Raw genomic sequence first — 22,500 nt, 5'->3', positions numbered from 1 at the left:
CGTCTATCTCTTCCAGTCTCTGTACGATAGGCAAGGTGTAGCAGTGGTGCCCCCGACGGTACCTGGGCCTTACCTGGGCCTCCCCAGGGGGACCATGAGGAAACAGAAGTCTATAGGTGAGTCATCATTGCACTTAACACAACTGCTAGTCTGACATTTGTATTTAAATGTTAGCATTATTGTGTAATAATATAGTGTGTGTGTGTATATTTTCATCCTTTTCATTTTTAATTAAAATATATATATATATACATATCATAGCGTAGTCTTAAAAATGTTGCGGCTGTAAAGACAAAATATCATTAGTCTATTCACTGGACAGGCCAAAAGTCAGATTATTACGTAATATCTGTTTCGGGCAATGTGGTTGGCATAGTTCTGACTATGACAAGTCAAGAAGAGAACAGAGCTGAACACAATTGGAAATATGAATAACAAATTCCCTTCATGAATTCAGTCAAAAGCTGTGACAAACACAATGTCTTTATTGCATGTACTTCTGTTATCGAACCTCTGATACTGTTATTTGGCCGACAAATGGTGGCTGTGATGGGTTACATCGAGCGGTTTTACAATTCGTCAAGATGCCCCAAGAACTCCAGCCCAGCCTTGGCGGAGTTCATTACGTTCCATTATCACAAAATTAGAGTGATGCCCGTGCCGTTTTTAATTCTTCAGACGGGCCATTAGGACTAATTATGCATGTGCTGAAAGACGTTCTTTACGAGCGCTGAGTGCATTTTAATGATCGACAATTCATTTCATTCATGCTCCTTAAACTCCTCTTTGCCTTTCAAAAACTATGGTGGCCCCGGAGGTTACCACTAGAGGATTGGGAGATTTATTATGCGTCGTGGTGTTTATCCAGGCTCTATATTAAGCCCTGGTTCTCCCCTTGGGGAGGCACTATCAGACACACTGGCCCCTTCTGCTTGTACGTGCGTAGCAGGCAGTGCGTTGGTCTGCCAGCTTTTTTCATCTGCCTTCTCAGTCTTTGGCAAAGGTGCCAGGCAGACGTGTTTGTTTATTTATTTATTTATTTATCTATCTATCTATCTATTTATTTATTCATTCATTCTAGTGTCGCACAGCTCACTTTAACACTGATTTAAGACTTGCAGACTTGAAAGAGTGCAGGGTGTTGTGTAGATCAAGGATGAAGTCATTTGGACTCAAGGCCCACTCTTTCTTTCCTCTTGTTGTGTGTGTGTGTGGGTACACCCTTAAGTATTTGCCATTCTTTCTGGCTCAGTTTGGAGGTCACTGTCAGACATCTTGTCAGCATCTAAAGTTGTTCAGCATCTTAATTTAAATAAACAATCTGCCTTGCCTTGCCTTGCCTTGACAGGAATCACTGAAGAGGAAAAAACCTTCTTGACGCCTCCCCTGCTCAAGTTCACCCGCAGCCTGTCCATGCCCGACACGTCCGAGGACATCCCCCCTCCTCCCGGCATGTCCCCTCCGTCGCCCCCCTTCAACAACTCCTCCCCTGGTGGTGGCGCGCCGCCCATGCACCCCCGGGGCTACGGCACGGCGCACCCGGGCTTCACCCAGAACTCGGTGGGCCGGGGCCGGCCCGACTCCTCCGGCATGGGCACCATCCGCCGGGACCGGCCGTACCACCGGCAGAGCTCGGAGCACTTCGAGACCACGCACCACCACAACTCCCTGATCCTGCAGCAGCACACGCTCCGCAACCGCTCGCCCGTGCCCGAGAACCCGTACTCCGAGGTGGGCAACAAGAACCCGTACGTGCCCGCCAAGCCGGCGCGCCGGAAGGGCATGCTGGTGAAGCAGCCCAACGTGGAGGACAGCCCCGAGAAGACCTGCTCCATCCCCATCCCCACCATCATCATCAAGGAGCCCTCGACCAGCAGCAGTGGCAAGAGCAGCCAGGGCAGCAGCATGGAGATCGAGCCCACCACGCCCGAGCACGCCGGCGGGGCGCCGGGCCAGCTTCGGCCCGACGACGGAGGCTCGAACGCCAGCAACCCCTTTGCGGCGGCCATCGCCGGGGCGGTGAGGGATCGCGAGAAGCGGTTGGAGGCGCGGAGGAACTCGCCGGCGTTCCTGTCCACGGATTTGGGCGACGAGGATCTGAACCCGCCGCCGGCACCGCGGTTACGGCAGTCCAAGTCCATCGACGAGGGGATGTTCAGTAGCAACGAGAGGCTGAGGAAACTCATGGCTCCTCCCGCCTCCCTGCTGGACGTGCCCGGCGGTGGGGGTGGAGGAGGAGGAGGAGGTGGTGGTGGTAATGTTACAGACTTCAACACCCCCGAGCCAACGCTGGTGCGAGAACCCCTCAACACACGCACGGGCAACTGCCCCAACCTGGAGAGCCCGGTCAGCCTGCCCATCGTGAAGACCTACAGCTCCAACGGGGGCGGCAGCTACTTGCACCCCGTCACGGGGAAAGCCCTGGACCCCAACTCCCCGTTAGCCCTGGCGCTAGCCGCCCGCGACCGGGCTATGAAAGAGCAGGGGGGCCAGCAGCAGCCGCCTCCGCCGCCCCCCAAGGGCGACGCCGCCCACAACAACAACAACAAGCCCGACCTGAACCAGCCCCTCTTCATCGACACCAAGCTGCGCTCCAGCATCGAGGCCAACTACGCGGCCAGCACGGCGGCCACCATGGGCAGGCCGGCGGGGGGACGAGGGGCCCTGCTGCGGCGCCAGAACACCGACACCAAGTACGAGCTGGGCCTGACGAAGGAGAACAAGGTGACGGCTGCCAACGCGCTGACGGCGTCGGCGACGGCGGACGACAAGAAGAGCGTGATGATGCTGGACATCGCAGAGCAGAAATCGGCCGGCCTGCTCATGGTGCACACTGCGGAGCAGGCCAAGGACGCCAACAGGACGGAACAGGATGGCAGCAACGGCAATGGCAACGCCCCTGCGGAGCTGAGGGACCCCAACGCCAAGCCGTCGACGGGTCCGGCGGCACCCGGCGCCGCCAACAACGCGCAGGCACCCGGCGCGGCGCACCCCAAGACCATCATCACCATCAGCTCAGTGGACGAGCCGGTGAAGCTGCCCTTCCACATCCCGCCCCCTCCCCTTCCCTCGGTGGACATCGAGGACGACTTTGAGTTCTCGGAGCCACTTCCCCCGCCTCTGGAGTTCGCCAACAGCATTGACATTCCCGAGGACCAAGCCGGGGCCATCGCCGAGCTCATCAGGCAGCAAAGTAAAAATGGCACAGGGGGTCGGGGTCCTCCGGGGGGTCACCACCTGCCGCCGTACCACCCTCACGCCCCGCCGCCCGTCGACAGGGAACTCAAACGGCCGCCGCACCACCACCAACACCAACACCACGCGGGGGGCGGGCTCTCGAACTGCGTGGGCCCTGCGCCCAGCTACCCACCGCCGCCTCCCGAGAGCTTCGACCACGTGACGGACTCGGGCATCGAGGAGGTGGAGAGCCGCAGCAGCGGGGGCGGGGGCGGCGACCCGCAGCACCTGGAGACCACCAGCACCATCTCCACCGTCTCCAGCATCTCCACGCTGTCGTCGGAGGGGGGCGGCGACGGAGCGCTGCTGGACGCTTGTGGCACACTCTATGCAGACGGCCAGGGCTTCCTGGTGGACCGGCCCCCCGTGCCGCCCAAGCCCAAACCCAAGCCCATCATCAACAAGAACAACGCACTTTACCGCGACCCGCTCATCGAGGAGAGCCTCGAGTCCTTCGTCGGGGGTGGGCCCCCGTCGGCACCTCCGCCTCCCCCTGGAGGTGGGGGTGGGTCGGCGCTCTCGGAGCCCCCCAAAACGCCCACGCAGCGCAGCTCCAAGCTGTGGGGGGAGCAGGAGCTGAGGAGCCCGCCGTCGTCCCTGTCCATGCCGGACCCCAAGGCCAACATGATCAGCGAGCTGAGCTCCATACTGCAGCACATCCACCGCGACCGCTCGCCCAAACCAGGGGAGGCCATCGACTCACCCACAGGCTCACGCTGCTTTGGCTCCAGGTAAACAGGCTGACCTTTGACCTTTGGTCACTTTAGTATGTGACTATTGATTGATTGATTAATTGATTGATTGAGTGATTGAGTGATTGACATTATTGTTTCAGGTGATTTGATTGAGTTAATGAGGGAATGTTTTAAGATAGTATTTAGAGTATTTAAATATCCACAGTAAAAAAGAGGGATCACCGCACACTGATGGACTTAATTTTGCTGCTTTTTATTTAGGTGAACAACCTAAATCCGCCTTGGGCTTCGTCAGGTTCACCTTTGTGATCCCTCTTTTTTACTGTGGATTACTGATGACTGCACTTCACCAGCACCTGGTACCTGGCCGTGCATAGGAGTTTCAGATCTTTGAGTATTTAAATACTTAGATAATTAAAAAAAAAAAACTTAAGATCCTTTTTATGGGGTCTTCAGGAACACCTCAAGCTTAAATGATTTTGTTTATTAAAATAAATATATTTATTTTGTGTGTGGTCATCCATATTTTATACAGGGAGTGACCCATCAATATTAAATAGAAGCTGTCCAGAACAGCTGTGGTATGGAGTGCAGTTCTTGTATTTGATATTCCCTGTGTACTCTATGCATAGTTATCTTGCATTTTATGCAGCATACTGTAGATGTACTGTGCAGCTACTGGACTTTCTTCATTATTAACATAATGAGATGTTCATCATAATCATAATCGTGTTATGTTGGCAGTAACATACTGTCTATTTTGGATTTTTACTTTGACCTTGAATAGACTATGATGTTCAGAGGGGGTTTGTGTCTTTATTAGAGATGCACCGGATCCTGATTTTTAGGATCCTGCCGGATACCGGATCCACTGCTTAAGATCCTGCTGGATCCGGAACCAGATACCGGATCCTACAAAAGGGTTGAAACATATAGTCTACTCGCACACGTGGGCCCTTTTTATTACGTTGGTTCAAACTATTTTTTAGACTCATTGGCTTATTGCCACACTGCCTGCAATGGCCGCTTCCAAAGGGCTTTCACTCCATGCAGTGACTGGGGTTGTGAAAGACTGACTGAAAAGCCTAGGCTAGAGATGCACCATACCCTGATTTTTCCTATCTAGTCATCGAATAGATGCTTTTAGGACCTGGCAGTTAAGACCCCAGTTGTGCCTGTGTTTGAGAAAGTAGACCATCAAAAGTCTTAAAAGGTGTTGAATAACTCCCCTTGAATTCCTGGAATTCCTTGTCTTCCATTGCATGATGAAGTAGTGTGATTTTAATTATTCGTGGCTGATATGCATTTTGCATAAAGTGGTCCTTCTTACCACTCTAGAGTGGAACGGAGAGAGAGAGAGAGAGAGAGAGAGAGAGAGAGAGAGAGAGAGAGAGAGAGAGAGAGAGAGAGAGAGAGAGAGAGATGGTCATTTACAGATCATTTACACTTCCACTCATTCTACAGTGGCACCACATGATGTGGTTTTCGAGTATTTGAAGTCATATATGTGTTTTTGATATGTTCAGATGCATAGACTCTATAAAGGTTTTGTTTAACTCTCAGTTGATCCCAGTTTTAGATGTTTTGTTTTTTGCTTTTTGGCCAACAATGGGCATGGGCAACAGGCAGTATGATCATCTACTATCAGTTTAGAGCAGGGCTATTCAAATGGCGGCCCTGGGGCCAGATGCGGTGAAGGTTCTGCCCCCCCACGAGGTCAGAACAAAATGAAAACAAATAGTGTGCTGTCAGTTTCCATGCGCAATTTGCGATCACTAACACTTCAGGTTAGAGATATTTTTTCGGTAACACTTTATTTTAGGGATACATCTATTAGCACTAATACATACAATATTAATGCCTGTGTAAGTAACTTGTAAGGCATGTACTAAGCAAAATAAGACAGTTGTTAAGCATGTATTCACAAATGTCTTGTTCATGCCCAATTAGGGATTTATTACTAATATAACCTTAGTAAGGACCAGTAAGCCTATATTTCTACTTATTAGTAAGTAGTAAGTGGCAGAATACAATGTGTATAAGCTCCTGGTACACTGTGTGAACAAACCCTGAACAGTGTGAAAACAGATGTGGAATAAGGGTCCCTATTCTAAAGTGATGCATTGCTCAGCCCAGATGACTTAGGGCCCCCGCACTACCTAGGGCCCCGACACTACCTAGGGCCCCCACTCTACCCCCACCCCCTGCGGAAAGCAAAGTGTAAGAACATTTCTGACTCAACATTAGTCACTTTGGATATGTAGATCTCATTTATTCTACTCAATATGTGAAAGAGTAATTGGAAGCATTATATAGCAAGGATTGGACGTAAACTTCTCAATGACGGTGGGTGGTGAGATGTCATTTTTTCATACACCAATTAGTTTTAATTGTAAAAACCCTACAATAAATGCAGAATATAACGATGAGTAATAGTTTGGAAGCGAAACTAAGCTATTCCTTTGTGATAAATAAGTTAATGTTTGAGAAACGTATCTCCAAGAAGTGCAGTGCATGATGGGTACGCCCTTAGTCAGAAATGCAATGCATGGCCAGTGCAGCAATGATAATATTTCTGTTGTTACGTACATGGCAAATTGTTTGGATAGCAACTAAATTTCACGAGTGAGGGGAGGAGCTAAGGACGTAGGCTCAGAGCTGGGTAGGTTGTCTGTTGGCCTAGATTGCGTACCCATCATGCACTGCACTTCTTAAAGCTAATGTTTTCAAACATTAACTTGATTATCACAAAATAATAGTTTAGTTTTGCTTCAAAACTATTATTCTAATGTTCTGCATTTATTTTGGGGGGGTTTACAATTAAAACTCAGTGGTACATGAAAAAACTTACATCTCACCAACCCACCGCCATTGACAGGTGTACGTTCAATCCTTGCTATATAAAGGCTCCTGTTACCTTCCTTACATTGTTATGAACAAGAGAAAACTAGATGACTCAGCTGGGTAAGTATTAATTATTTAATATACCCTTACACTTTGTAGATAGGGGAGAGGGGTAGGTAGTGGGGGCCCTAGGTAACGAGGGAGAGTTTGGTAGTGTGGAGGCCCTGAGCCATCTGGGCTGACCAATGCATCACTTTAGAATAGGGACCCTTATTCCGTATCTTTTTTCACACTGTTCAGGGTTTGTTCACACAGTGTGTCGGGAGCTTATACACATTGTATTCTGCCACTTACTACTTACTAATAAGTAGAAATATAGGCTTACTGGTCCTTACTAAGGTTATATTAGTAATAAATCCCTAATTGGGCATGAACAAGACATTTGTGAATACATGCTTAACAACTGTCTTATTTTGCTTAGTAGCCTACATGCCTTACACGTTACTTACACAGGCATTAATATTGTATGTATTAGTGCTAATAGATGTATCCCTAAAATAAAGTGTCACCCATTTTTCTATGCACATGAGAGTGATATCTTATCTGAAATAGTCTCATAATAGACCATCAAAGCTACTAAGAAATAGAAAAGTGAATATCATTCTGTCTGGAACGTTATCCGCTTGTTTCGCACCCTCACTTTGCACATTGCATGCAGTTACATACATTTGTATTCCATGTTCGGCCCCTTTACTGGGAGGAATTCGAAAAACTGGCCCTCTGTGAAATTTAATTGAATACCCCTGGTTTAGAGCCTTCATGAGGCGTGTTTTCGCTCCACTAAACCGGATTCCCAAGATGCCGGAGCAATAATGCCAACAGTGTAATACAAGTATGCACAGTAAGTCTAACACTGTTAGCAACAGCCCATGTTAAGTGAGTGTTGGGTCTCCTCGCTCTGTGCTGTTTGTAGAGGTTGCTGATCAATGTGACTTACGGCTCTAGTGCCGAAGGGTCTCTGTGTGTGTGTGTGTGTGTGTGTGTGTGTGTGTGTGTGTGTGTGTGTGTGTGTGTGTGTGTGTGTGTGTGTGTGTGTGTGTGTGTGTGTGTGTGTGTGTGTGTGTGTGTGTGTGTGTGTGCACATGTATGTGGTAGCCTAATAGCTGGGTCTCTTAGCGTCCAAAAAGGGCCTAATCGTTACGCGCTGGATAGAAGCACCAAAATCGGTGTAGACCTTCCTTAGGGTGTTCTCCATCATTTCAGAAGGGGTGCCCCAAATTTCAATGTCATTAAGGTCATTTTTATGGGGTAAATCCAAGATGGCTGCCCAAAACCAGCCAATAGTAGTAAAATGCTGTACTGCCTGGACATAATGGTGTTATGGGCCAATCCACCTATTTGTGTGTGATGTATACAAACTGAACTTTGAAAATATGTGCAAAACTTACCATAAAAACAATGTTATATATGTCTTATTTAGATTCAAAAACAGGAAAATCATAAAAACCATGGTCAGAATGAGATCACTCTACAATTGAGAGCTCATTTCTGGGCATTTAGCTATTGAACCAACATTCATTAAGAGTTTTAAAAAATTGCAGTGGGTCATATCTATAACATCCAAAAAGAAAATTGTTGTTAGAAAATTTAGGGGAGAAGAGATAAACTGGGCCACACATAACTGTCATATGTCAGCATGCTAGCCTTAGCAGGTTCAGACACTCAGTCTGCTCTTCAGATAAAGATGGCAAACAATAATTTTAATCCCACTTACACATGCGCACACACACACAAACTACTACTACTTCCTTAGGACCCCCTCAATGATTTAACCCTAGGAGTCCAACTGAAATATATTCATATCAATCAAGTCAATAATGCATGTACATATCAAAGTGTCAGTGACAGCTGTCAAATGACAAATGTATGCTGATTAATGTTCAGATATGTATATTGCAGTCCTAAGTGTACAATGGAGTGATAAGGGCATTTATGCTTAGGAAATTATGAATAATCAATATGCAATACACCATCCATACAGTATATTGACAGATACTTTGTTTTAAAAGAGCAAAATGGTAACATGTCTGTTTTTCCATCTACTTTTGGCTTTAATCTAGATGACATGTTGGCTACCTAACCACTTAATTTATTGTTTGCTCGTATTTTTTTATTTGTGGGTGTGGTCCTTTGTTTAAAACATGTCTGCCTGCCTTCCCTCTCTCACACAGGCTACTAAAATAGTCTTTCAAAAACTTAAAACAACAGCATGTGGAAATCCTATTGGCTTTGGAGGGCTAACGTCTATAAGACTATACTGTACTCTACTGTATTGCACTGTACTGTACTCTACTCTACTATACTGTACTGTACTGTACTGTACTGTAATGTGACATACCGTACTGTACTCTACTGCACCGTATAGTATGCTACTGTACTGTACTGTACTGTACTGTACTGTACTCTACTGCACTGTACTGTACTTAACTATACTGCACCGTATTGTATGCTACTGTACTGTACTTAACTAGACTCCACCGTACTTTATTCTACTGTACTGTACTGTACTTTACTTTACTGTACTGCACCGTACTGTATGCTACTGTACTGTACTGCACCGTACTGTATGCTACTGTACTGTACTGTACTGTACTGTACTGCACCGTACTGTATGCTACTGTACTGCACTGCACCGTACTGTATGCTACTGTACTGTACTGCACCGTACTGTATGCTACTGTACTGTACTGTACTGTACTATACTGCACCGTACTGTATGCTACTGTACTGTACTGCACCGTACTGTATGCTACTGTAATGTACTGTACTATACTCTACTGTAAGTTATTATACTACACCATTCTGTATGCTACTGTACTGTACTGCAATCCACTGCACTGCACTGTACTGTACAGTAACAACTATAGAACTGAAAACATGTAGACTAGTGGTGCTCAAACTGTGGTACGCGTACCACTGGTGGTACTTGAGACATCTCTGGTGGTACTTGGAATGGCACTATGAACCTCTCCTGTATTGACTGACAAAAGTGAATATGGAAGGCCTTTACTGCAATATTCTAATGTTGGTTGTCAAGGTGGTACTCAGAGAGCTCAATATTTTCTCAGGGGGTACTTCACACAAACGGTTTTTGAGAACCACTGATGTAGAGCATTCTGAGGACATGTACAATATTATGCAAAAAGGTGTAGTTAGAATGAGTTATGTTAATGTTACCACTCAAAATCTTGAAGGTTAAAAAAAGTCTTGTGGCATTTTGTTTGGGGGGGCGGGGTATGATCGACTATTCTTCCGCCCAGACTATTTATGTGCCTTGCATATCAAGAAAATTAGTCCAGGTAATGATTTACTTTCATAGTATATACCATATGAGAAGTGCTGTTCTATATAGATATTTCTCCTATGGGTAAGGGTGGCAAAAGACCTACAGTACATGTTGTCCATCAGCTGTCAGTTTTGATAGCAGTTTAAGTACTCAATGATTACTGAGCTAACTAATACAACTTTTGACACAAGTACTAGGTGAGGACTTGTCTGCAAATAAACATTTTTTTTTATCTCTATCTTCTTACTCAACATACACTAAGAAATCATTCCCATTTAATTTGAACTGAAGCCATACTGTGGCCTACATGTAGGCCTATATTGAGTAATCTGTAATGCCATTCTAAAGATGACCTGAAATGCTCTCACAATATGCACTTGTAAAAATATAGAATTAGGTGATCTTATGGGGTTCTTCATACATATGGAAAGGTCCTGTCCTTTACCCTCTCTCATACAAATAAAATATGTATATCTGTTATGGAAATTAGAGGATGGAGAACCTGCTACCTAGGGCATCTTGCACTGACACTATCCCATTCAAATCGAGCATTAGCAGCAGTCTATTCTCACCATAGTTTTAGTGTTGGCAATGCTCATTTTAATTCAGACCAAGAATCTTCTCAAATCGTTCACAATGTTACATGCTGTCAAGCACGTAAGCACAGACTCACCCATACTTTCACACTATGTACATTTTGTAGTTTTATCAATCTGGTCTAGCAGGCTACCCTTGCTTCATCTCTTCTGAGGACTATATTAACATTGTCAGCTAAGTATAATGTCATGTAATAACAATGTAATGTGTTACCAACATGACGTATTGTATATGACATGGTAGACATTTTTTTTTTCAAGGGGCACCCCTTCTAGGATGTCTTCAAATCAGTCAAGGAACACGTGTACCGAATTATATGCTTCTATCCAGCGCGTAACGATTTCTCGGCTTAGAGCCCCTACTATAAGCAACAAATATGATTTGGTTACAGCACAGATTCTCTATACCAGATACGCCACTGGTTGATTTCACGGTGTATTTCCGGTTTCCGAAACGAGGCAGGTTTGTATTAGTTCTATGGCAGATTTAGAACTGAAGGGGCAGTTCCACCCTTATCCACGTGGTGGCCCGGAGACCAGAATGAATGGAGTCCTATGGAGCAAAACCCCTCATGGTGCCTTTATCTCAGTATATGATTTTTTCTCGTGTAATTCGGATGTTGCTTTCGAAAGACTATATATAGAAAATACCCACGGCTGAGTTTTAGATCTTTTGAGCCACGCATATGCTTAAAAAGTGATTTTTAAGTCTCTGACGTCACATCCTTAGCAAAATGCTAGCGAGTAGTGAGCAACAAAAACGCCTCCTGTAACAAATCAAACGGACATATGTGCTTTTTTATTATACTGTTGAGTGAAACCCTTATTGAAATCTCCAGAACGACATTCGAATCTGAGCTTTGTTGATGAGACCTGGGTGAAAATTAAGATTTTTAGCATCTAGCTCAGGGGTCCCCAAACTTTTTTCTCTGGGGGCCACATTATCGTTCCTGACTGTGATCAGGGGCCGAGATCAATCATGTGGGCTGTATACTAGGCCACTGCCTGTTATAGCCATACTTTCTAGCACAAAATAGTTCATCATTACAAGTGATTTGCAAAAGAAGTGAGTACTTCACATGTTTTTCAATTTGAAAAACCACAAGTATTACTTTTTCTAAAAACTATTAAAAAAAAACATGTACAAATAGCAAGGAAAGGTTAGAAAAATATGGAGATTGACAGTTTATGAGTGATAGGCTACAATAGAAATGGTAGGCCTGTTTATATTACAGTGAGATGAGAAACTATCAAGACAAAAAACTTCTGGTGATTCACACTAGGTTAGTGAAAATTAAACTGTAGGAAGGCCTGTTGATAAACAAAATGAAATATTTAAAATATATGTATTATCATTATTTTTTCTGTGAGGATTGCTTCTTTGGGCCAGTTCAAATGGTGAGGTGCAGAGAGGTGGAGGGCCGGTCAAAGGGGCATGGCGGGCCATATCCGGCCCCTGGGCCTTAGTTTGGGGTCCCCTGATCTAGCTCCATTGGGTCCCATTCATTCTGGTCTCCGAACCATAGAACTAATACAAACTAATACAAACAACTGGTACAATGGGGCTTAATAGCGAGTGGCAAGGCTGTTCTATAAGGGCTGTGGTTACAGTACATGATGGGAAAGCATAGTGCTGTTGGACTGTGCATGTACATATTAGCCTAAGCAGTAAAGGGTTTGACTATAACATATTATGGAATGACTTAGAGATCTGCAGCTGTAAATGTGATAGCCTAAGCAACAAATATGGTTTGATTAAAGTACATTATTGGAAAGCATTGTACTGTTGGGCTGTGCATGTACATATTATCCTAAGCAGTATAGGGTGTAATGCAATGTAATTGTTATGTAATGTAATGTAATGTAATGTAATGTAGTATAGGGTGTGATAACTGTATATTACGTAGTAGTGCAGGGCTGTAAATGTCCTGTACTCGCATAGGCCTACTTGCAATATGGGAAAGCATACTGTACAGCTGCATTTAGTAGTCTAAGCAGTATATGCTGTACAGCTGTTTGGCTGTGTATTTAGTAGTCTAAGCAGTATAGCATACTGTACTGCTGTTTGGCTGTGTATTTAGTAGTCTAAGCAGTATAGCTGTACTGCTGTTTGGCTGTGTATTTAGTAGTCTAAGCAGTAAAGCATACTAGTGCTGTTTGCCGGTGTATTTAGTAATCTAAGCAGTATAGCATACTGTACTGCTGTTTGGCTGTGTATTTAGTAGTCTAAGCAGTATAGCATACGGTAATGCTGTTTGGCTGTGTATTTAGTAGTCTAAGCAGTGTGGCAGACTGTACTGCTGTTTGGCTGTGTATTTAGTAGTCTAAGCAGTAGCCTATAGGGCTGATAACAGTATTATGAGATAGCCTAGTGCTGTGGGGCTGTGTACTATAAGTGGTAGCCTAAGGAGTGTATGCTGTAGAGGGGTTTCACAGTAAGTTACAGGTGTATGTGGTAGCCTAAGGAGTGTATGCTGTAGTAGGGTTTCACAGTAAGTTACAGGTGTATGTGGTAGCCTAAGGAGTGTATGCTGTAGTAGGGTTTCACAGTAAGTTACAGGTGTATGTGGTAGCCTAAGGAGTGTATGCTGTAGTAGGGTTTCACAATAAGTTACATGTGTATGTGGTAGCCTAAGGAGCATATGCTGTGGGGTTTCACAGTAAGTTACAGGTGTATGTATTAGGGTTGCACGGTATACCGGTATAAAAAAAGTACCTCGGTACTAAGGCATTTAAAAAGATACTAAAATATTGGTATCGTGACAACACTAGTATGTGGTAGCCTAAGGAGTGTATATGTTGTAGGGTTTCGCAGTATATTACAGGTGTATGTGGTAGCCTAATGTTGTAGGGTTTCGCAGTATATTACAGGTGTATGTGGTAGCCTAAGGAGTGTATATGTTGTAGGGTTTCGCAGTATATTACAGGTGTATGTGGTATAAGGAGTGTAGGGTTCCACAGTAAGTTACAGGTGTATGTGGTAGCCTATGGAGAATATGCTGTAGGGTTTCACAGTTATTATGCGATGGCCCAGAGCCACTGACTTGTAGAGTGGGGTTAGCCAGACCGTGCCCTCCTAGTGACGCAACACCTTCGCCATTGCTTCTAGTCAGGCCAAGATCAATGTGAATACCGGGAACTCCACCCACTTTGTCAAGAACCAATCAACCAGTAGCAAATCAAGGGAGGCGGTTTGGGAAATGTTAATTGTTATGCTCTAGGTCAGACCAAGTCTCGAAGAGATTTGAAAGTCGATGATAATCAGGCTAGAGTGGGGCTACGTGGAAGATGAGAGCCTTGGTCCCCGAGTCACTCTGGGTCACCACTAGGAATCTTTAATCTCTGCTTTAAACGGCGCTCGGCTACACTACTCATCTACGCACCACAACCAGATGACAAGCACGATGGCACCAAGAGGTTTTTTTTTCTCCTCTTCTTTCTTTCCCTCCAAAGGTTCACAGATTAGTGAGTGTGCTCCGCCTGTGAACGAAACAGTTGCCTAGCAACGTGCCGATGATCGCTGCCTTGGGGCCTGGTTGCAGTGTCAGTCCGATTAGAGGAGCCTCCAACTCCAACCAACAGCCCAACCACTACTGTGTGTGTGTGTGGAGGATGGGAGTAGGACTGGGTGTGGGTGCGATGGATGGAGAGTGTTAACCAAGTCATGAGAGAGTTCCTGTGTGGCGTGTGAGCCTGCCCTGGCACATGCTGGCTGCTTGCCATTGGGATGCCTTGCTTGCATTGATAGTCTGTGATGGACTCAGAGGAGTCCCGTACACACCACACACACACACACACACACAAACACTTTTAATGCCAGTACAGTCCCCCTATATATAGCCTATATGAACTTTATTACAGCCTGTGGGCCCAATAGGCAGAAACACAACATAGTATACATAGCAACAATAGTCCTATGCAGAAATAATGTCATTGATTTTAAAATTTCAATACCCTACACAACAAGGGCAAACTATCAATGAAAAAAATACAGGACAGTTCATTTTGGCAGGGTGTGGGGGTCTTCCCCCAGAATTTTTTATTTTATTTTTTATTCTTAGATGTCATTTCTCGCATTTTAATGCTTTTCAATGTCCCATGTCCTGTTTCAGCTCAATACAGAACCCGTACTTATAAATATGGGACAATTAAGTATTTCAAGCGACGGTTGGCAACCCTATATACAACTGGAATAATTTTATAAAAAGTATAATTGGTAGGCCTATATTTTCCTGGTGAACCAGCCCCCTGGGCGTCAACACATAGCTTCTGGTTCACCAGGAAAGGCCTATATATGACCTTCATCAAATGCCTGCCACGGTACGAATTCACCATTTATAATAGATAAGTGTGACGTGTTCTTATATACTGTATATATGAGCGAGAGAGAGAGGGAGGTTTGAGTCATTGCGTTAAAGCAGGGGTCAGGAACCTATGGCTCTATAGCCACATGTACCTCTTTTGGGAACTGTATGGCTCTTACTTATCTAGGGTTGCCAACCATCCCTTGAAATATAGAATCGTCCTATATTTATAAATAAAAGTACAGGTTCCATATTGAGTTGAAACGGGACAAGGGAGGTTAAAAAGTGTTAAAATGCAGGAAATTACATCTAAAAAATACAAAATTCTCCCAGACCCTCGCCATAATGAAGTTGGCAGTTGGCAACCCTATACTTACCTGTTATCAATAAAAGCAATAACTTGACAGTACACTCTAAAATTGTTGGGCTTAATTGAAATACATGCTTTTGATTGTATTCAGTGTTTTTATAATGGTAGGCCTATGGCTCTCATGAAAATTACTTTTTTTAAAAATGGCATTTATGGCTCTCTCCACCAAAAAGGTTCCTGACCCCTGGGTTAAAGTCATGCAGGTATCGATTTTCCTTTGTTGCCCCTAGTGGCGGAATTGCGCATTTCGGTTATTTCTTTGAAAAAGTATGTTTGGCACCCCTCACCTATACAGTAGAGTATAGAGCCTGGGTAGGGCAGCCCTTGTTTATCCATTGAAGGTGAAGATTGTGCACATCCCAGGAAAAGGTGCAGGACAAATGCTGACTGTAGTTTCGAGGTGAGAGGTCTGCACACTTAAAATCCTTTTTGTTTTCTTTTATTATTTCATGGCTGGATCCAACCTCTCACTTCGAAACTACAGTCAGCCCTTGTGTATTCTGTCCCATCCATCCCCCTCAGCTATCTGTAGCTCTGCCCAGCTGCCAGTCACATGTAGGGCATGCAGGAGTCCTGGGCAGGCTCTTTGTCCTCTGCCAATCCCCCTATCTTTTCACTACATTACATTACACTTGGCCAACGCTTTTATCCAAACCAATGTACAGTTCTTTTTTGTCCAGGCCATCGTTTACAAGTCCCTTTACTTGGGCAGTGTGAGGTTAGGAGCCTTGCTCAAGAGCACCTCAGCCTCCATGGAGAATCCATGTAGAATCGGGGAATCGAACCTGCAACCCTCTGATCTAAAGCCCATCTACTTGACCATTAGGCCACGGCTGGCTGCCCAATCTTCACTTGTGTTGCGCAACCCACAGTGGAGATAATGGGGCTGGGGCAGGGGCGTCAGTTGACCCAATACTATACAAGGGCACAGTAGGGCACCGAGAGATAATGCCAGCCTGCGAAGCGCGTGAGCAAACCATTTTAAATTCCAAGGTGGCAAGGTTGTTGGTTTTTTTCGTGAAACTCATACCGGGGCACAGCAAATCAATACCCAGGCACGCGCCCCTGTAAAATAGGTCTGGCTACGCCCCTGGCCAGGGGCATTCCATACACAGCAGCCCACTCCCCGTCACGTCCCGTCCCACCCAAAAAGCTTCGTACAGCCTGGTTTAGCAGCCCCATACAGAGGATATACAGTACTGTATTGTACTGTAGACGAGGCTTGGCATCCTGCACAGCCCCATATAGAAGATATACGGTACTGTACTGTACTGTATTGTAGAGGAGGCTTGGCATCGTGTACAGCCTCCATCCTCCATGCTTACCCCATCCCATCCCACCCCACCCGCACACTTCCTTACGCCTGCATGCACATCTCAGGCGCAGCGCAGATACTGTATGCAGCCATGCGAGGGCAAGGGCCAGGGCATCACTTCATTCACTTCACAGATAAGCAGCCATGCAAGAGCTTCATTGCTTCCATTACACAGGCGGGCAGCACGTGATTGTGGAGGGACTGTGTGTGTGTGTGTGTGTGTGTGTGTGTGTGTGTGTGTGTGTGTGTGTGTGTGTGTGTGTGTGTGTGTGTGTGTGTGTGTGTGTGTGTGTGCCACACTGCCCCTGGCTGTGGTGCTATTGTGTGATGCCTATGATGATCTGTGCGTAGGGCTGATTCTACGATTCCACTATTAACGACATCCAATGATGTTTTGGACATTAGCACACATTTATCTTTCATATAATACAGAAAGTGAAGACATAACATTATTTTCCTCTGCAAGAATGAATATTTTATACTGGTTTTTGGACGCTTTCATGCCGTCCTTGTTTTCAGATTCAGTCTTCCTTTTAGCATGTAAAAAAGCTTGTTTTGTCCAAGATCATTGCAAATGTTGATCCACGGTAGTTATCACAATATGACAAAACTGTTAAAAGTCTATTGTTCTTTCCATTATGCATTAAATTGGCCATTTTGTGTGCGTCCCAGAAAATTGTGTTAACCGTGTCACACACTGAAATCCCCGCCATAAATCAGCAAGGGTTTGGTCCTGAGTCCTCTGACCAACGCCATAAAATGTCATTACCTCTTTGGGTCGTGATGTGAAGACTGTTTTGTGAGTTTTGAGTTCACCTCTTCCATAATTTAATTCATTATTTTTTATGGTCTTAGAGCGAGAAAATTTCCTGTCAACCGTATTCTCAACATAATCACAAGAACCTGAATTAGAAATCAAAAGTATAAAAAACACAGACGAAGCGTACAAAGACATGAATTGATTAAGGTGTTTTGGTGGAAGCTCTGAGGTTTTCAGTTAGCACAACACCCTGAAAATGGCTGAAATGTCAAGCGGTGTCACCGTCAACTGTGTTACACATCAGCTATGAAAGTTGAGGCATCCTGCAATCGCATCAGATCATCCAAACCATGAACACGAAATTAAATGGTAGTATTATGGGATGGTCAGGACCAGGCTAATATGAGGCTGCTTGATGCGTCTTTCTGAAGTCGCTTTAGTGATCGGAGCCCATGCTGTGTGTTACACAATGTGAAAGTGAAGAGAAAGCCCACCTAGGAAACTCCCACTGGCATTGTGACACAGCACTCCGGCACACAGGGCGCAGTGCACATAATGAAAATGCATTTATGCCTCATCCGTGCAGGGTTAGCCAGGCCACGTCCTCCTAGTGATGCAATGCCTTCGGCTTTGCTACTAGTTACCAAGCCTTGGTAAGAGATTTGAAAGTCGATGATAATCAGGCAGGTGCAAGGGGGGCAGGCAGACCCAAACGGCGTTCCAAGGGAGCAGTGCGGCGAGACTGTTCAGGGTACCTCAGCCATGCGGGAGGTTGGGCGTCGAACTGGCAACCTTTGGGATACAAGTCTGACATTTGCACTGTTTTGTACTTTGTTACCCCCCCCCCCCTCCTCACTTTAGTCTGCATTAGTAATTGGAGGAGGCCGCACAGCCAATCACAGTCCAGTTGCTTGTGCACAGCTGCTGTACGTCGCTCCGAGCCAGCCCAGAGCAGACCCAAATATAGCACCAATAGCACCGACAGCTCCCTCTGCCGATTTCAATGGGTTTGAATGTAGCTAACGCTCTAAAAATAACCATGTGCACCAGGATGAAGAGAGTAGGCAGCATCCAAAGCAGATGAGTAGCATGAAAGCCCTGAGAGAGGACGCTGACTAGAAAGGGAGTTCAATGTTGCCAGTTGATCTACAGACAAAATAGGTGTGCGTAGTACATCTCTTGCAGCCTTCAAGAAGCAAGTAAAGACTCTCCTCTTTCGTGACCATCTACCAGACTAGAGTGTTTGAGCTGCCCTAGCCACAGGCCAGACTCTTGACATGATGTGTAGGCTATGTACGTATGTGTGTGTACTCTACTTTACATTAAAAAAAAAAAATCTAACCTTTCTTTGCTTCTTTGCTTCTGCACTTGTTGTTCTATATATTTCCTGTGCCCTTTGTATCTGCTAGTGATACTGGCTATGATTATGTCCTCGTTTGTAAGTCGCTCTGGTTATAAAGCGTCTGCCAAATGCAATGTAATGTAATGTAATAACATAGTACTGGCTAGTAGCGCATTTAGTGGTCTTATGGAGGTGTGTGTGTGCTGTAGATTATATTACGTTATATTACATTACATTACATTGCATTTGGCAGACACTTTATAACCAAAGCGACTTACAAACGAGGACATAATCATAGCCAACATCACTAGCAGATACAAGTGCACAGTAGATATCAAGAACGCACAGTTCGTGAACCCAAAACTCCCCAAAGGCTCATGGGTAAAGGAAGGCTGGTTTACTCCAGCAGCATCAGTATGGGATTGACGTCGTACGTTTCTCTTCACAGCAATGTAACAAAATCATTGTCTTTCATACAGACAGACGTCCATCATAGAAAGTTGGGTTTTCTAAGTTTCTCATTTATCGTTTGCCTTAGTTTACCTTATCAAGCAGAGGCCGATTTCCCCACTCGGATCCCGTTTGTCACGCTTAGTTTGTCTCGTCCTAGCGGGGCTCTGCTCTATCGGCCTTTTGCCAAAGCAGATTAACGGCCTAAAGCTCCGAGGTAGCGTAGCGGGTCACTTGCAGCTGCCGGTGATGGGATAGTCATTGGATTGACCAAATGAATCTAATGTCATTAGAGAGATGCCTCATCATCAGGTTAAAAAGGAAAAGGAGAATGATTTGAGTTCATCCATCTAGCATAGCAAGCACTGTTTCATAACGCTGCGTGTTGTGTTGTGTGGTTGTTTTTGACATCCAAGAGGAGATGAGAAACTGAGATGTGAATTGAGTAATTGACACTACATAATGGTCCTCTGTGTGTTTCCCATATCCTGTTTCGTGTGTTTGTCTGTGTATGAGCCTGGACTTGCCTCATGTGCAGTATTCCTTAGTTCATTTTAACATCAAATTTGTTTCATGTGTGTTTGTTTTGTATATTATTGTTTGTTCATTTTTTTATTTAGTGTGTGTGTGTGTGTGTGTGTGTGTGTGTGTGTGTGTGTGTGTGTGTGTGTGTGTGTGTGTGTGTGTGTGTGTGTGTGTGTGTGTGTGTGTGTGTGTGTGTGTGTGTGTGTGTGTGCATGCGTACATGTGTGTGTAATATGTATATGTGTATTATGTATGAGTTGGAATATGCATACAGTGTGTTTACCATGTTTCACCTCCTCATCCCATCTGCTATACATCTCTCCATCTCCCCCTCATCTCCCTCCCACCCCCACCCCTCCCCCCCCCTGTCTGCAGAACGGGGAGCAGCTCGTGCTGAGGAGCTGTAAGTAGAGTGAGGTCTCCGCTCCACAATGAGGGGTAGTGGGGGAACAGAACACTGGCCTTGATCACCACTGAATGCTGATTGTGGTGGTGGTGGTGGTGGTGGTGTGGGGTGGTGGTGGTGTGGTGTGGTGTGGTGTGAGGTGGGGTGATAGTACTGATTGAGCTGGTGGTGTGGTGTGGTGTGGTGTGATAATATTGGTGGTGGTGGTACAGCAAAGTGGCACTCCTGGGTTGTTGACATAACATAGGACACAATTTCCTAGTCAGCCATGTTTCAGATGTGCCGAGACACTTTTAAAAAATATATTTCAAGCAGTCCTTGTGTTGCAGAGTCGCCGGTGCTAGCCTAGCGCAAGTGCACAGCCTTTTCGTAGCCTTTCATCAAAAACAGTATTATAAAGTATTAATTACACTGTATAAGTCCACAAACCACTATAAACACTGAAACATTCTGGCTAACTAGTAAAATGGGTCTTGTGTCAAATATCCCGGACTCCCGGAGTGTCACTTTAGGGGTGAAGATTCTCAGTCATCGAGGTCATCTTAGCCAGAAAAGTTGAAGTTGTAGGCAAGTGGACTTCTTTTTGGACCTTCTGTTGTCTACAGCTACATTGTGTTAAAGTGTTTAGGGTGATGGTGTTTACGATGTTTACGATGCACAGGTGTGGAGTTTGGTGATGTGATGTGTTGTTTGGGGTGATTATGGTGGTGATGATGTCTTTTTAAGATAAGGTAAGATAAGATAAGATAAGATAAGATAAGATAAGATAAGATAAGAGCTTTTATTGTCTGTTTGCACAGAAATGTGTATTGCATGACACTTCTCCACTATCCACATGTAAACACACATAAAAAAAACACATAAAACACAATATGGCCTATAGAGTCTGGTCATCTAGGCCCATAAGCTGTCAAGGCAGCACAGTCCAATAAATTACATTGCTTAAAAAAATAATAATAATATTTTTTTTAAAGTTTTTTTTTTTTTTTTACTTCCTCAGTGGTACATGTATCTCAGTCTAAACAGTATAGTTGTAGGAAACGGAACATCTCTATTGAGACTTCAATGGGCTGCAACTGCAATCTCTGCCCTGTTAAGGGTATTTTTTTGGAGTGTGGGGGTGTTCTTGCTGGTGTGGTGGGGAAAGGTGGTCTGGGTACCCCAACCAGGGCCAGGACAACGTCATCTGAAAGGACCCCAAAACCCAATACATCTCTCCCTTTGTCCGCTACAAGTTACCCCTTTGTCAACCACCCAACACCCCCCCCCACCCACTGTCGGCCTCCCTGACCCTTAGGCCCTCGGCACATCGGTTCTGATAGCACTGCGGAGCACTTTCACTTCCGACACAATTCCGACTCCCGCACACAATTTCACCACAGCAGAGCATGGATAATCAATGGGTGGCTCGGACAAAATAGAACTCGTCCCTAATCGCCAGCCGACAGACAGCGGACATCGGCGCCGGTGTGCGGGGTTGTTCTGAAAACAGTGGAATCGAACTTTGGCAGAGCAGTGCTCCGCACTTTGTCGGAGCCGATGTGCGGAGCAGAGCGGAGGCCCTAACACCTGCTCTCTTGCATCGACACTTCAGCTGTAGTTGTTCTGTCACTCACTGTGTCCTGGTCCCTTGCCCTGCATACAGGGCTGGATTAAGTTGGCATGGGGCCCCTAGGCTACAGGTTGCTGTGGGGCCCCCCGGGAGGCAAATTTCGCAACAAATTTACAGTGTCATACGTAGGAGCTAGGAATTAAGGATACCATGTCTGCCAACTGCACTCAGATGAGTTTTTCAATATTGCATCTTGTCGCAATTCTGCGTTTGTTTGTTTTTTTCACTTTTGTCCAATCAGGGGGCCCCTAGCAGGTGGGGGGCCCTAGGCTGCAGCCATATCTAGCCTGCACATTAATCCAGCCCTACCTCCATCCTTTGCACTAGCTGTAGCTCTTATCTGCATTCTCTGGCTCATCTCTCTCTCTCTCTCTCCTCTCTCATGGCTTTGCTCTCTCCTTTCTTCTCTCTTCTCTCCTCTCTCCTCTCACTCCATCTGGAGCATGGAGAAGTGTTTTGGAGTGCAGTGGTGTGTGTGTGTATGTGTGTGTGTGTGTGTGTGTGTGTGTGTGTGTGTGTGTGTGTGTGTGTGTGTGTGTGTGTGTGTATGTGTGTGTGTGTGCGCGCATGTGGGAGAGGGAGAGGTGCTGGGCATATGGGCCCAAGCACTCGAGTCACACTCGCTTATCAGCTCTGCAGTTGCTTGCAACTCTCCTCTATGTCACACTAACACAGTTCTGTTCTCTTCTGAGCCAAAT

At 45.4% G+C, this 22,500-nt stretch overlaps 1 protein-coding gene across 1 annotated transcript in view; it reads left to right on the top strand.

Moving 5' to 3' along the window:
- The window catches only part of LOC134438328 (SH3 and multiple ankyrin repeat domains protein 2-like), a 258,811-nt gene that overhangs the window by 227,666 nt on the left and 8,645 nt on the right, over positions 1-22,500 (top strand). Inside the window, exons 19-20 of the mRNA XM_063187875.1 lie at positions 17-116; positions 1,349-3,968. Coding sequence (XP_063043945.1) covers positions 17-116; positions 1,349-3,968 — 2,720 coding nt within the window. The remainder of the gene's footprint in view (positions 1-16; positions 117-1,348; positions 3,969-22,500) is intronic.

Source organism: Engraulis encrasicolus, chromosome 22 (assembly GCF_034702125.1).
Source record: "Engraulis encrasicolus isolate BLACKSEA-1 chromosome 22, IST_EnEncr_1.0, whole genome shotgun sequence".
NCBI lineage: Eukaryota > Metazoa > Chordata > Actinopteri > Clupeiformes > Engraulidae > Engraulis > Engraulis encrasicolus.
This window is presented reverse-complemented; position numbering and strand designations above follow the sequence as displayed.